The 16454-nt window shown below is 38.8% G+C and overlaps 1 protein-coding gene across 2 annotated transcripts in view; it reads right to left on the bottom strand.

Moving 5' to 3' along the window:
* Nucleotides 1–1008: 1008 nt before the first annotated feature.
* Nucleotides 1009–16454, bottom strand: part of slx4ip (SLX4 interacting protein) — a 44335-nt gene continuing 28889 nt past the window's right edge. The window contains exons 6-8 of one of the 2 annotated variants that reach the window (XM_055227398.1): nucleotides 16157–16245; nucleotides 2522–2628; nucleotides 1009–1782 (exon numbers count right to left, since the gene is read on the bottom strand). In XM_055227398.1, coding sequence (XP_055083373.1) covers nucleotides 1185–1782; nucleotides 2522–2628; nucleotides 16157–16245 — 794 coding nt within the window. In that variant the 3' untranslated portion in view covers nucleotides 1009–1184. The remainder of the gene's footprint in view (nucleotides 1783–2521; nucleotides 2629–16156; nucleotides 16246–16454) is intronic. The other variant, XM_055227399.1, reaches the window with a different exon arrangement.

Below are 16454 nucleotides of genomic sequence, written 5' to 3'. Positions count from 1 at the left end.
GCCCAAATTTAAAGCTACATTTCAGGTGCTAGGCAACAAAGTACTATGCAACTTATGCATGAATGAAATGTTAAGAATACATTTTTGCAAACAGGGTGATGAAATAAAACTGGAAACGGCAATCAATCACAGTTGGAGCTTGAGTAGGGGGAACTGGACACTTTTCAGACATGTAGGAGCCAGCTTTTTTGAGCAAAATCCATGACGTACTGCATGGCTCCTGGCTGTCTGAAATCCCCAATCTTTAACACAAAACCAAATCTAAACTCAAATTAAGGTTTTTGACTTTCATTTGCGAGCTTTTCTTGACCACCACTGCAGCACTTAAGGGTGGAGGCCAGGTCTGTTTCAAGTATTTGACAAAGCGTAACTGGACAGCTCATGTATCAATTGTTATAATGTGTTTGTGTCGGCAGCAGCGAGAAGAGTAGACAGAGTAAACTATGAAGTGCTGTTTTGTTTCCAAAGAGGAGACACCAGTCCAGTCTGTGTGCGGTAAGCATGTCAGTAGCTTCTCTGTTTTGCATAATATGTAATGGAGTATATCAATCTATGTAATGGAGTATATCAATCTATATTATGATGATTGGATTTTTTACAAAACATTTTTGTTTGTTTTTTTGTTAAATCAAACATAAAAATCACAGAAGTTTTCACCCAAAACACTGTAATCAATAGTTTTTTAATCACTTTCAAGACAAAAAAAGTTAAGCATGTGTCATTGTAAGTTGTCAAACATTATTACTGGTATGTTTGAAAGCAGAACAGTTTGCGCCCAAAAACACCTGGAATTTATTGAATGAAAGATAAATCAATGTAATGCCATACTATAAAACATTCCAGGCAAAACATTCCAGAAAATGTGCATAGAGCTTCAACTGTGTGCTTGGACATAGATGTATCTGTATTCAGGAAAAAAGTTTGAAATCAAACCTTCAAATTAGAACAACACAATAAAAATAACTGTAAAAGTAAGAAAGTAATTAGCACAAGTTTAAGACTTGCAATATTACTCTAAGTAGCATATATCAAATTTTGTAAGGTTTTAAAAGGAACTTTAAGTCAGTTAAACAAATTCCTAGAAGACTGTTGTGATATGGAGATTGCATTTACCAACATTGCAATAACCCTAAATTGACAATATGAACCCTCCTCTCATCTCTGTAGCCTCTCTCCTCTCTTGCTCAAGACCTCTTCATCCTCCGTAATCGCGATGCTCGGGGCACATTCCCGCTCCCCTCCTCTTCTTCCCGTTTCTGCGTGGATCTGGAAGTAATAGAAGAGTTGGAGGATGCATGCTTGTCAGATAGGCCCCTCAGACTTGCGGCCGGCCTGTTTTGGTTTGTCTGTGCCGTGTTATTGCTGCTTGTGAGGGGCTGCCGTGGGGCCCGTTTCCCTGGAGTAAGCAGCTCTACTTCCACTGCGGTTTCGACGCGTTCAGACACCGGGAAAGCCTTGGATTCCGTCTTGGATTCGGGGTCTTGCCTGGAAGTTTGAGTGGAGCTTTCAAGACACGCCCTCTTGGCCCGTTGCGGGACAGGGTCTTCCCCCTCGTCCCTTGTGGGCTTGCTAGTTTTTGGACCAGTTTTGTGTTGGCAGTGCGGAGTCAGTTTGTCAGAATTCCTATTATTCTGCTCACGAGTTGGGCTTGGGTCCAGATTATTCCCAATTTGAACCACTGGATCAGAAGATGGCTTTGAGTGCGCACCCTCTAGTCCAGTGTGGTCTCCAATGTTCTGAGGGTCTTTCTGTTCCTTGTTCTGGACACTGGCCTGCTTGGCTCTGTCAAGTAGATAAAGAGCAGACATATATAAAACAACAAGCACTTATTTTACTGTAATACAATATTTTATTACTTTGGGGTTTGCACAAATCTGTCAATTTTTTTGACAGACTATAAAATTATCTGCTCTCCATTGATAAGTACTTGTGTATTATTTGTTTGAGTTAAATAATAGTTGATAGATATCAAGCCCAGAGTTGGAGACAGGGGATGCATAGAATAGATGTCATTAAAGGTGAACTATGCAACTTATCTACTGGAGCCACTTGCATTTCTCCATGGAGAAGTTAATGCTTTGCCAGGAAAGTATGGCTTTACACTTACTTTCTTGCATACAGCTGTTTTTATTGCTAAAATAATATGCATTCATACTCTGAGGGGTCGCCTCTCCACATATCTGATCTCTTATATAATTTCATCTCAGTGGAGTTATTTAACAATAAAGCCATACAGTGGAACATTCCAGGCAAAGCAATAATAACTCCATGGAAACATGCAGGTGGCGGACTCTCCACCAGAAATGTTAGATAGTGTACCTTTAAATAACAGATGGCTATATTATTAATAACAGATTACTTTAGTACTTGAACTTGTAATTGAGTATTTGAATACTAGTAAGAGTATTTCTTCATTTTAAAGAACCCATTCCCCTCTCTGATAAACAGGATATGGACAGTTCCACGAGTGTCCTGTCTGAGCACTGGGCTGGAAACTTCAGTGTTATTTGCTCAAACTTACATCTTTTGAAGCCCACTTTTCTTTGTTTTTGTGGGGATGTGAAGAGGCTCTTGGGTTTCGGCCGCTTTGGAAAAATATTCAGATCGACTTTGTTCACTCAGCTCTTTCTGTGGAGGATGAGAGGACAAACAGGGACAGTCAACTATCACTTAGCACCATCAGACACACAAACACATTACTGTGATATTTGGTTGAAACCAAAGCCATCAGCTATAGACATCAATTGCTTGCTGAGGCTAGTAGAACAGTATTTAATAACTACTGGACCCCTCAGCAACTATAGGGAATAACAGCAGATACATACAAACAACGTAACTGAAGTAAACACTATGGAAATATGTAAAACTTGGTGATCAAATTAAAAAGGCAATTTATGCAGTATACAAATGATGACATGTATCAATGGGCTGTAGCTAATAACTATGAAGATAACAGGGGGGTTAGCACTTGGAGGACAAGATGCCTCTACCTTAGTCTGTAATGGATTTCTCTCACACCGCCTTCCTTCTACAGTCCAAATACTGAGTAATTGAAAAAATCAAACTAGTGAATAAATATGAAATCTATTGAATGCTTAAGTGAATAATGATTAAACTATAGTGTAATGAAAAGAAGTAGTTAAATTTGATTGTCCACCCCCAGTGAATCTCCTTGGGGGACCTTAACTATGCAGATGAAAAATGTCTATTTCTTTGAGGCAGAACCAGGACTGGCCCAACAGGACTGGATCTCACCAACAAATGCCCTCAACAGGCCACTAATGGAGCTTAATTACACATCTCTTGAGTGACTGAGCCAGAGCAGGCCATGGATTTACGAGTGGACAGACACTGAAGGAAACCAAGCAGAACCAAGAGCCCGTCAAGTACCCCAGCTGAACCCACAAATATACTCTAATGTTAAAATAATATACCAGCTTAAGAGTCATTTAGGCACATTTGCAGTAGATGTCTTATGGGATATGCACTCCTTCCATGAGGCAAACATTCAGCATAATAAATATAAATTGATACATGAGAAAAATAAATACTACAGTATATAACAGTATATTCCTTATGCCAGTGGGTTCCAAACTTATCACATCAAGATAATATTTACCTTTACACCATATTTACCAGCAATTAGAAATCGACTTAATTAGGTCTAAATTATGGCTAAAACAAGACTAAACTTTGGATAAGATAGTGACAAAAGTGGGTATATATTTGACTCTAAATAGAAAAATACAGAGGGCTGAACAACATATTTGCCTTATGCCATGTTCAGATAAATAAGGTTGAAATTAAAATGTTGATTAATGGAAAAGTGTTGCTTCCAGAAGGGCATTTGACATAGCAAATATTAAATCTTTGCAGAACTATATTCTGCAAATCACTTTGGACAAGACAGTAGCCAACTCTTATTACGTTACATAAAAAAGTTGCGGGTGGCATGAAATCGATTTGTACAGAAGGTCAAAGAAGTACAAGAAAATATGTATCTGGACTATAAACTGTAAATTAACACAAGTCACATTTTAGTGCTTAAGTTTCAAAACTACATTGCACTGGTACAACTCTTTCCCAATCCTTGGCTTGGAAAATTAGTAGTTACAGAGGATTCAGGGAAAGTCCTTGTTGACCCTTTTTAATATTCCGCAATAGTTGTAATAGTAGTTGGCGTATCCCCATGAACACAGGGGAGTGTAATGATACCAAATAGAGAGTACTACGAGGGCATTGTGGCTGGTGTTGTGAGTGTGACCCTAGCAACTGCTCACTGGTCTGCGTTGTAAAAGAGGCCAAAGCGAAGAAAAGGGGCAAAGAGAGGGGCCGTCCGACAGGGAAGTGGGCGGCCGCTAATGTCAAGGAACAAGGGACAAGATACTGACTTGAATAGGAGACAGAAAAAAAACGACAATGTAACAAAGAGCAGCGGACCTCGAGAGGCTCAGAAATGTAACACAAATGTAAGAGTCCCACACAGGAAACCAGGGACAGGCGCGGCTTTGTCCCGTCCTAGTGGAGAGTGGGCAGAGGGTCAGGCGCTTCACAACCAAGTCTGGACCGCAGCTGGAGATCTGGATTCATACACAGCAAAATACAAGGATAAACAAAGTAATATGAGGCTTTACGATGCTGCCCGTTATGCAGAAGATATTTATATCCTGTAACTTGCATCTGTTTGTCTCCATGGAGATGTTATTGTCTGGAATGTTCCACAGCATGGCATTAAACTTGTACTGAAGCCAAGCACAGGCCAGATCTCTGGCGAGACAAGTCCATATCCAGTAAGAATATCTGTTTTTTGAGATATAAAAACACCTAATTGAATAAATGCCAGAAAGATAAGTTTGAAGGTCCTATATTACACAAATTAGAGGGCAATTCCAGGGCAGCCATGATCCAAATGATGCTAGTGAAGGTGTATGAAGTTTAAAATCACAGTGGAGCACCTCCTGTATCACCACATGACATCACAAGGTGGAACAAAGTGTTTTCAGTTTGAAAGAAGAAGACAGCCTAAATATGTGTAAAAGAAACAAAACACAACTCTGGGTATGTTTGTGATGAAGAAAAAACATTATAACAGATAAGAAAATGGGGTAATAGGCAAGCAATGTAATCTCCAAGGAGACAAGTAGGTGCACCTTTAATTTGTAAGTCATAAGTTAATGAAGCTCTTCTGGACTGGTTAAAAGGACTGGGGTAGCAGACCAAAACAGCTGGAACAGACACTTACACTATTATAATTATTGCAGACTTTGCTGGAAGCTGTATTGAAAGTTTGTTATGCCAGGGGAAATAAGAAAGCCACTAGTGAAGTCAAAATTGGTTGAGGAACTTGCACTTGCACCCATATTTCAAAAAACTAGGTTTGAAAATTACATGAATCTCATTATCTCCTTAATTCTCATATTGTGGTAATAATAAACACAATTCATATGTAGATCGCTCTGCCCAAGTTCTGAGAAAGACGTGGGTGCTCATATTTGCATCACCAGGCCTTGATGCGTCTGCTCATCTGCTCGATATGAATAAATGCTGTTTGAAAATCCAAACATGAAAGAAAAATCAACAAGGGGCCGATGGGAAACTTTTAGTGTCTTTCAGTTCCTGTCGGCACAACTTCAAACAGGAAGAACTTTGATGGTGGCGCACGGGGCAGACAGACCCAGAAACATGAATAATAATCAGAAGAGTTTGATATGCTGCGTAGGAGACAGTGGAGGGATTAAAAACACAAGTACGAGGGTGTGGACCAATGAAAGCACCTTGTAATTATCACAAGCCAAAGAGATAAAGAGCTGAATATTGTGTGGGAAAGTAAGGAATGACTCCCAAAAAAGTTGGAGACTCTCCTGTGAAAAAGTAAGGAGTGTTGGTAGTAAATTATTATGTCTGTTTGATGAAAATATGATAAAACAGGAAAAACAGGTAAAAGGTACAGGTAAAAACTATGATTGGAAGGATGTGATGACTAAAATAATCGTAGCCATATTTTGGTCGAAATGGAGAAATACCATGATAAACAATAGTATCTAACCAAGTTTATGCCAATGACACAAAGCAGTCACCATATCTCCACTCTTTTTTCGTGTATTTGGTTGAGAATATATTTAAAAAGTGAATGTACTATAGACATAATTGTACTAGTAGACTAATAGAAAAAATATTGGGTGAATAATCAACTAGCAAAATAATCATTAGTTGCAGCTCTAATTGTAAGATTTGCTATTACATATTTTGATTTGACCTTTTACCTAGTGCTCAGAGCGAGAACCAGGCCTGCCCCTATCCCTGTATAGTTATTATTTTCAGTGTCACTTTTGAAAACTTAATGACTTCCAAAAAAGTATTGCCCTGAAGAAATCATGACAAAAATTAGAGACTCGAACATTACGAGTGATTGATTTACATCTTATTGGGAATATGACTACTAGCTACATTGCGAGCTAATGTTACAGGCACACTTATTTATACTTTCTTCATGGAAAAGCTAGTTTTGACTCAATCATCCATACTTTCTCAATCTTTTTGTTAGTGCCAACTTTTAACATGGGGATTGCACATGGTCAAAAACTTCTTTAGGTTTTCCACACACAAATCTGATTTTGAATCTTTCAATTACAATTGAGATTCTTTGGTTCCCGTTTCCTAATTCGGAATTGATTTTGATCTGATCACAGAATTAAATAATGTTGAAATGAAAACAATGTAATCTAATATGTTCCAGGCATATATTACCATATCTTTGGTCTCTTTTAAATATAATCTAATCAGCAAGGCTAAAAGCAATGAAGGACATCCATGGGTTTCATAATGATGAAATTAGGACAGTTGACAGCGAATAAGAATTTAAAACTAAATATTATATCTTCTGAATGGAAAAAAGTGCTCAAAATGTTGCACATATCTATAGTACATAACTAGCTGGCATATATTAAATTGATTTTATGCAATAAATACATAACCAATGTCAAACCAGGAATATCTTCAAAACAAAACAAAAACACATATGATGACGCTATATGAAGCTGTAATGTCATTGAAGCACTACAGCGCCATCTCTGGCCATCCAGCATGCACACTCTACAAAAGATGCCACATCTGGACATAAGATTATGATAAGCCTGGCAAAAAGGGCAGTAAGAGTAAACCAAATGAATCACTGGGTTTTAAGAAGATATTGGTACCGATTCTCATGTTTGAGAAAAATAACTGCAAAAGACTTCAAAAAGATACTCCGCTACATGCTCCATAAAACAGGGGAATGAGAGCTTTCCAATCAGCCTTCTCTGATAAGGGGCAGGAGCACAGATAGAAAGATCACCTGTGTTATCATTGCATATGGCTACACTTTAAAGTAATGCAGTGATGGAGATGACCAAACTTTATTTTTTTTGATGGACAGTGTAACAGACTTCTTGTGAGCTTTTCAGTTGAGTTGGAGATATTTCTAAAAGATAATCTAGTGCAAGAGGTCACAGGGGTCAGATGGGGTTAGCTCCGCCCACTGCACTAGCAAAATAAACTGTTTTCTTCATGCCCTGCGCTCTGACACTAGGGGTTATACCAAAATAATAACAAGATGTAGCCTGAAAAGCCGAAGTTGAAAGTTGGAAGGAATGTAGGCTTGTCCTTGCCCAAATGCTTTACTCTTTACTTCTTCAAATTATACGTTTAATTCATCTAAAAAAAAAAAAAACAAAAAAAAAAACACACATTATGAAAAAGTTAGTAACTAACATACATGACCATTCACACAGACGGTGGCTCCCTCTTTTCTGCATCACTCGAAGAAACAAAAACAAACAAAAACTAAAACACAACTCTACCCACACCAGTCCATCTTTCCCACAATCAGGGAATAATTTAGCTAAATAAAATGCTTCTTTATAATAGAAAAATTTGTTAACATAATGTGTGTCTCCACTTTTTAAAAGTGCACCGCAAAATTTAAAGCACAAAAAGAAAACCAAGATCTGGTCTATATCTAACAGATCGGTTTGAAATTGAACAAGAATGTTGATACTGGCACTGGTTTATGTGCAATATTAAGTTATTACGATTTAAGACAACGGGGGCCCAGCACTTCTTTTGTTTTCAAGGTGCCTCAAAATCACTAGGTGGGATGTTTTTACAAGCATCTGCAAGCTTTCCTTGGAGTATAGGAAGTTGAATCAGATGTGACTCTAAAATGGGATAGCTGGAAGAATATTATGCTGTGATACTGTTAGGTTACGTGCAAAGAGCAGAGACATGCAAGGTCATCCACCACTGAAAATATAGACTCCCATTACAGCTACATGATTTGGAAACTGAAGGTAGAGACGACATAATAGGTTTAAATGTCCACTGTTTAAATAAATATGTGGGTGAAAATTTGCCTGACCAATACAGCGCTTTACAAAGACATTATGGTCTGGAACCATATCCTGTTTCCCTAATTTCTGATGGGAATGACTGACAAGTGGATTAATCAGAGAAATCAGAGTAACGCGTGGTCCATTCATATCAAAACAAACATGGCAGCTTAAGACTACGAAAGAAAGGAAAATATGGCACAGAGGACTGAGAAAAGCAGATTTCTGCAGGATTAACAAGTGAAGCACTGAACTTGTATGTAAAACAAGTTAAATATTTTGTTCTTAATGATACAAAAATATTGAAGAGAAGACGTCTTTTGCATAGACACATGCTACAGATTGTCAAGTCGCAAATAAGAACAGTTGTCTGACGCACTTTGTGGTCTGGTTCCAGGCTCTCCTGCATTCGAACAGAAAGTACAATGGACTGACACGCCAGGCAAGGTTTCCACCATATGATGATGTGAGAGCACAAAGTTAATTCTTATTCATTACTTAGGGCCAAACAGATGCATGTGCTTGTTTGATGTATATGACCTTATATATATATGTATATATAAAATTTATGAAGCTAAATATGCCTAGAGCTAATGTGCTGTATGCAGATGTAGTTAAACGGATTCAAAAGTCTATTCTTTGTTATTCGTGCGAATAAGCTCCCCTCTGGGTTACTGTAGGTCAAACTGACTTGAAATGTCACTGAAGCTCAGAAAAGTAAGAAAACTAAACAGATAACTTGTCGTTCTTTTGAAAATTTTCATGCCTATAAATGACACCATGTGCTGCCACGTTCAAATAAATGAGCACTGTCTCCCAAAACAAAGCTTTACAGTATGATGTTGCTGAAGCATGTCAGTTAACAACAAAAATGCTGTTTCTTTTGCTGTAATAAAATTATGAAAATGAAATCATTCTTTCCATGGGGAGGCTTTGAACTGAGCACTGAAGCTGCAGCTGGGTCCTCCAACTGGCACTGGCAAACAATAACAGAACTATATTTTGTATCAAGTTCATGCACGAAAAAAAAAGCCTTTAAATAAATGGGCTAAAAGTCAGTAATGGGCCATCAACAAATAACTAACTTAGAAGTAGATCTGATTCTATTTTTTTTCCACTTGTTTTGGGGATTCATTCACAATTTTGAAAGACAAACCCATTATAAGGATTTATTTAGACCATAAAAGAAAAAAGTGAGTTAGCTAGTTTTGCGGTGACTGGACAGTTTACTCTGCCTTTATACTTCATGATGCCATTTACTAGAACCTCACCGTTTGTAGTTTTTGTATGAGGCTCTAACCATTTGAGAGCTTTTGCCAGCACCATGCCGCACCCCTTTTAGTCCACTAATCGTTGCACAAGGCATGTCTTTAATCAATCAAGAATTTCTACTATAGCCCTATACAAAAAAATACTAAGATTTTGACCAAGGAGACTGCTTGCTGGACACATGCTACACACTCCACCACTGCCAGCATTTACTCAGTGTCTCTCACCACTCCTAGCCCCATTTGAAACTACTTACTGTTCTGCCATAAAATTACAGGACAACCACATCCAAAAAGTATGTCAATTGATATACAGACAAAATTGTTGGTACCCGTCAGTTGATGAATGAAAAATTCACAATGGTCACAGAGATAACTTGAATCTGACAAAAGTAATAATAACTAAAAAATTTATGAAATTTAACCAATGAAAGACATTGTCAGACATTGCTTTTCAACCATGCTTCAGCAGAATTATTTTAATAAAATAAAATAATCACTGGAATCAAACGATTCCTATAACTGTCAATGAGACTTTTGCACCTCTCAGCAGGTATTCTGGCTCACTCCTCATGAGCAAACTGCTCCAGTTGTCTCAGTTTGAAGGGTGCCTTTTCCAGATGGCATGTTTCAGCTCCTTCCAATGATGCTCAATAGGATTTAGGTCAGGGCTCATAGAAGGTCACTTTAGAATGTCCAATGTTTTCCGCTTAGCCATTCTTGGGTGTTTTTAGCTGTGTGTTTTGGGTCATTGTCCTGTTGCAAGACCCATGTCCTGCGACTGAGGCCAAGCTTTCTGACACTGGCCAGCACATTTCTCTCTAAAATCCCTTGATAGTCTTGAGATTTCATTGTACCCTGCACAGATTCAAGACACCCTGTGCCAGATGCAGCAAAGCAGCCCCAGAACATAACAGAGCCTCCTCCATGTTTCACAGTAGGGACAGTGTTCTTTTCTTGATATGCTTCATTTTTCCGTCTGTGAACATCTGTCCATAGGACATTCTCCCAGAAGCTTTGTGGCTTGTCAACATGTAGTTTGGCAAATTCCAATTTGGCTCTTTTATGATTTGTTTTCAACAATCCTGTCCTCATTGGTCATCTCCCATTAACTCCACGTAGGCTCAAATAAAAACGGATGGTGCGATCTGACGCTGATGTTCCTTGAGCTTGAAGTTCACCTTTAATCTCTTTAGAAGTTTTTTCTGGGCTCTTTTGTTACCATTTGTATTATCCGTCTCTTTGATTTGTCATCAATTTTCCTCCTTTGGCCACGTCCAGGGAGGTTGGCTATAGTCCCATGGATCTTAAATTTCTGAATAATCTGTGCAACTGTAGTCACAGAAACATCAAGCTGCTTGGAGATGGTCTTATAGCCATTACCTTTAACATGCTTGTCTATAATTTTCTTTCTAATCTCCTGAGACAACTCTTTCCTTTGCTTCCTCTGGTCCATGTTGAGTGTGGTACACACCATGTCACAACAGCACAGTGACGACCTGTAGCCCTATATATAGGCCCACTGACGGATTACAAGATTGTAGACACCTGTGATGTTAATTAGTGGACACACCTTGGATTAACATGTCCCTTTGGTCACATAATTTTCAATCTTTTCTAGGGGTACCATCATTTGTCCAGGCCTGTTTCATGAGTTTATTTGTTAAATATTTCTGTTGAAGCATAGTTGAAAAGCAATGTCTGACTTTCATTGGTTAAATTTCATAGAATTTTTTATTTACTATTACTTTTGTCATGTTCAAGTGATTTCTGTGACCATTGTGAGTTTTTCTTTCATTAACCGAAGAGTATCAACAGTTTTGTCCATGTGTGTAGTATGTATTGCTCTTCATACATCCATAGTTTCTATTTGCCCTTTTAGATAATTGTGTGTTTTATCTTCTTTAGCCTATCACCTTCCACTGTACAGTAAGTGCACATTTCACTTATCTTTTCCACCCACCACACATGCCTGATTTGGCTTGGCTCGTCTCACCACACCGTCCTTGCACAAAGTCAACAAACATGCACGGGCACATGCTTGTTTAAAATAAAGCATTTCTTACAGTAAACTCCATGACAAAGGTGTTGGAACCACCCAGGAGCCTGAAGATTTACACCCTATGAAACAGATTTTAACCAAATAAGCTAAGAAAAATGTGTCTACAAACCAAAATGGTGGTTCACCCCCTTTATTGGCATTGCATATAGGGCTCTTGGGCAGGACACTTCACCCAGTTGGCCAGTGTCATCTTGTAAGCTTTTTATTAGTGGCTGAAGATTGGTGGAGATTGGCACATTTACATGACTTTGCCCCATGGTACAGAACTGACTGAAAGAGAGCTGTGCATTGTATCACATTTTATTGTAATTACAAATAATGTTCCAATCATTTTCAAAAATGGTGGCTTTCAAAACATGAATTACAAAAGTTATAATTGAAATGTCTGTGCTTCCTCCTCAATTAGACAAAATGGTTCCTTGGGGCGACATTTTAGTGGTTTGTTTGGTATTTTTGAAACAAGTACTAAACTAAAGTCATTAGCTAACAAAATGAGCGCTTGGGAAAGTATGGCTGTAGCGAGCTGTGAAGAACCCAAGCGTGCTGAGGTCATGAGTAAACACAGAAAGAGGCTTCGGAAAGAGAAAGAAGGGGGAGGGTATGGGGGGGAACACATCTGCACTGCCTTTGATCCCAACTTCTGCGGCCCAGCACGCCACTCACCTCAGCTGCCCACACTGCAAAACAATGGCTTACAATGCTACGGATCTCTGACTTTTCCCAGGCCGCCCTCCCTCTGCACTCGCCTGGTCAACGCTTGGAGTTTTAGATTAAACTTAAGTTCAACAAATTAGAAAAGATAATAAATAGGAGTTTGTTTATTTCAGTTTTATGCAAAGGAAGCATGTTTCGATGCAGTGTTATTCTGGGTTTCTGGGTCAAGTCGATATGGTCCTCTTGTTGGATCAGAGAGAAGTCTGGTGATGTGAAAAGAGCAGATGTGAAGGCAGCTGCAAGGACAAGAGCATTCTGTATTCAAGTCACAAAGAACACTGGAAATGTAAAAAACGTTTTACTTTTTATCCGGTCACAAAGTAGTCACAGGCTATTGTAGTGCGTTAAAACAGACTGTTGTTAGAAAGGGTGTCTAGAATAAAATGTATGACAAATTAAATGCATAATGAATATGCTGTGATTGATCAGCTGTTGTGCCTCAATATTAGCCAGAACAGAACAGAAATAGTGTGGTGATCTGTGGCTAAGCATAGCAAGTCACAGGTAGATTTACAACCCTAGTGCAACAAGATTTTAAAAAGCGAGAAGAGCTTACTTTTGAATTATTTATTTATATTACATGTTGCTTAATGTGCTCCATCATTGTTTTAAGCTGTTTATATACGAATAACAACAACATACCATTGTGAATAACATGGGTGAGGGAGTGGCCCTAGTGTGTAATCTTCTAATATGACAGTTATGTTATTGCTTGTAACTAGTTTATGTGCTGTTATGTAACTACTGTGTATTAATTTGAATTCAACTCTTGTTAGCATGAAGTGACATCAATGGGCTTTGCATTCAAGGAACACTTGTGAACCAAACAAGCCATGGTAGTCATTCTTGCATAAACTAGCTATTAGCCAAGATCAGCAAAGCTGAATGAATGTTTGTTTGCCATTTTAATGATGCATTTAATTTATAAAGCGTTTTTTGAGACTCAAAGCTGCTTAACATTGCATTATTCATTCCTTCCACAACTGATTAGCTGCTTTTGTAGCTGGGATAGATCTGCTGACCATTGGGTTGGTGGGTAAATGCTCTAACCTCTGAGTCACTGCCACTGAATCTGCTTATATGTAACAACTAATGATTATGCCTTGCTGCTATTCCCCTTAACTGAGTACAGTGTGGTGACAACTAGTGTGTATATTAATTACATATTGGAGGTCAGGATTCGTCTTGTAAGCATCTGATTTCCACAATATTACCAGTAAACCTTTAATGTGATGGTCAATTTTCAAGCTAAATTGCCTGAAGTTGTTATGCAGGTTCTAAAATTACTCTATTGTAGATGCCAGCAAGGATTTATGTTCAACCAGATCCCAACAACTTGGATCTTAGTTGTGATTAGCGGGGACCAAAGCCACACACCAAATTCAACCACAGTATAAATGACACATACAACCAGTGTGTATGTGGACAGGGCCAACCATGATGTCACCTCACATCCTTCGCAGCATCACCCTCTGACCTGAGAAAAAGTGCTAATTTGATGAGTCCACATTTCCACTGCGGTTAAAGATTTTTGTCAGAATACTCATACAAATTCAGCTCTAACAACAAAACTGAACTCTTTCACCAAAACATGAAGCAATTCTGGGACTAAACCTTTTTGCTGTCAGGAGTTGTGGTGTAAAAGCAACCCACTTTGACATATGAATACTTTTGACATGTAACTATCACATTATTCTTTTTAAATGACAGCTTTGCACCAGCTCTGACTCATAGTTTAACCTTTGTTTTTGAGATTTTGAGTTTTCCTTGGTAACATTAAATTGCTCTAACTTACTTTTCCGACATATTAAAGCGAATTGGGGATGTAAACAAATTATTGTTTTTGTCATGTGAAAACTTCAGCCTCTCTGTCTGGTATCTTTCCTCAACAAAACCACAATCGAGTTTGGGATCGAGAAAGCCTGGCCACAAGACTCCCACCCTCCAATTCCCCGTGCTTGTAGCGCAGGAGCCCAGAGAACCACATCCTGGCGCGGGGAATGCGATCGACAGCAATGCCTCCTTCAACTGGAAAATTGGTTACACAATTTGAACTTTTCACTGACGACTATAGCTCCACTAAAAATATTACAATCACTGCTTTCATTGGGAGCCAAGTGTAAAGAGTGCAGAGACATTCAAAGGGGAAACAACAGCAGAAAGCCCATAGAAAAACAGAAGGCCGCTGATCATGGTTGTGCAGAGAGAGATGCAAGGCCTTGATGTGAGTGCCAAGGTGAAAGGCTCCACCATGTTTTCCCAGAATGCACTGGGGAGATGGGGATCAAATGAGCGGTGTGTGGACAAAGGGGGACTACTGTTGTGCTTCGTATGACCTACGAACAGCAGGGTTAGATGATACACAAACATAAACTGAAAATTATTTCCCAGATATGCCTGAGTCCTATCAATCAAGTTGCATGACATGAAAATGTAGATGATTATGTTAAATTGCCTGTAAACCCAGTCTGTGGTTGAAAAAAGTGCTGTCTAACTCCATAAACTTTTGAACTATGGTTTGGTGAAAATGTAGGAAGACGGCATTAAGCAGAAGACCAAGCCAAATCCTGAGCAGAGGAGCAGACATGTTCAACAGTTGAGCAACCAGGCATTACTGAGGGTCAAGATAAGGTCCACTGCTCATGTCTTTTAACATGTCTTTAAATGGAACAATCGTTTAGTTTAGTTAAAACCTGTTCAAACCTGAACCGTATTTGTAAAAGTCACTGTGGGTTGTATAATGTGTTTTCATTGTAGTCAGAGTTTCACTCAGAATCTCATGAGAAATGAAAATTACTATTTTGGCTGACCAACTAATTTTGACAAGTGATATCATTGGCTATATGATGTCAAGGTGTTAATTATTGATATCATGCAAGAGTAGTCCTATATAAAATTCTGTATATTTAAGGTCCTTCTCACAAATGAATAAAAAAATGATAAAGTTTGACTTAAAAATGACCTATTGTGCTTATGTCTCCTATATAGCTATAATCTGTGACATCTGTGGATCATTATGTTACAATTTGCTCATTATAAATTGCATTATTAATCTAAAATGACTTAATTAAAAAAACAAGCCCACTGACTTCTATGTTAGGAAACAAATAGAAGCTGACGTCGTCATAAACATTATCACAACAAAGAGTCAGCACCTCCGATGAAGAGCTGTAGATCACACTAGTGAGCAGCAGATTTTTTTTTTTTTTTCATTTTTACCAAAAAAACTATGCAGTGGGCATATGCCGGTGAAAGTAGGGATTAATCAGCAATATAGTATATTGAAAATATTACATAGCGATTAAAGATTGCTCAAACATGCACAAATCACCCCAAATACAACTTTGGGTGAGTAAATGTGAGGTGAACAACTATAACATGGTTAAAAGTTCTAAACAGTCGATTGTGCATAATAGGTGTGCTATAAAGAGCAGAACAGGCTAAAGTCTTTCATTTTGAAAAAAAAATCCTATGTTTCAGTTATCACATTGAAGCAAAAAGCCCAAATGGTTTTAAAAAGCTTCTTTCCAGAGGTGTGACACTGCTGTACTAGACTCCACCCCATGTCCCACCACTCCTCTAGCCCTGTCAGGTTCACAGCCCCCCTTTACAAACCCATAACAGATAAAGTGAGAGCACTATTTGGCAACGTGTTCCTGTAATAACAGACAGACCCGACCCATGCTGCCGGCTCTTCTGCCAGGCGACGAGGAGAGAGGAAACATGGGAGTATAAACAGCGCTCACCGCGGATCGGCTCAGGTTTCCCCAGAGCGCCGAGGCATCCTCCGGACATCTCACACACACAACAAACCGCTCCGGAAACACACGCAGATCTGAGGGGCAGACAGAGACAGAGCAGAGCACGGCTGTTAATAATGTGGCCTCACCTCTAATTACAACATGGAGTCAGACGCAGGGAAATGTGGTCAAATATTGTGAGGGCATCAACAAACACCACACACTCACTGTCTCTGCAACCAGAAAATATAATGACAGTTTAGTGGACTTTTATAAGCCCCATAAGCTGCGTGAAAGATGAGAG

The sequence above is a fragment of the Periophthalmus magnuspinnatus genome, chromosome 15 (genome assembly GCF_009829125.3).
Source record: "Periophthalmus magnuspinnatus isolate fPerMag1 chromosome 15, fPerMag1.2.pri, whole genome shotgun sequence".
NCBI classification, from domain to species: Eukaryota; Metazoa; Chordata; class Actinopteri; order Gobiiformes; family Gobiidae; genus Periophthalmus; species Periophthalmus magnuspinnatus.
Note: the sequence above shows the minus strand (reverse complement) of the source record. Positions and strands in the feature narration are given on the sequence as shown.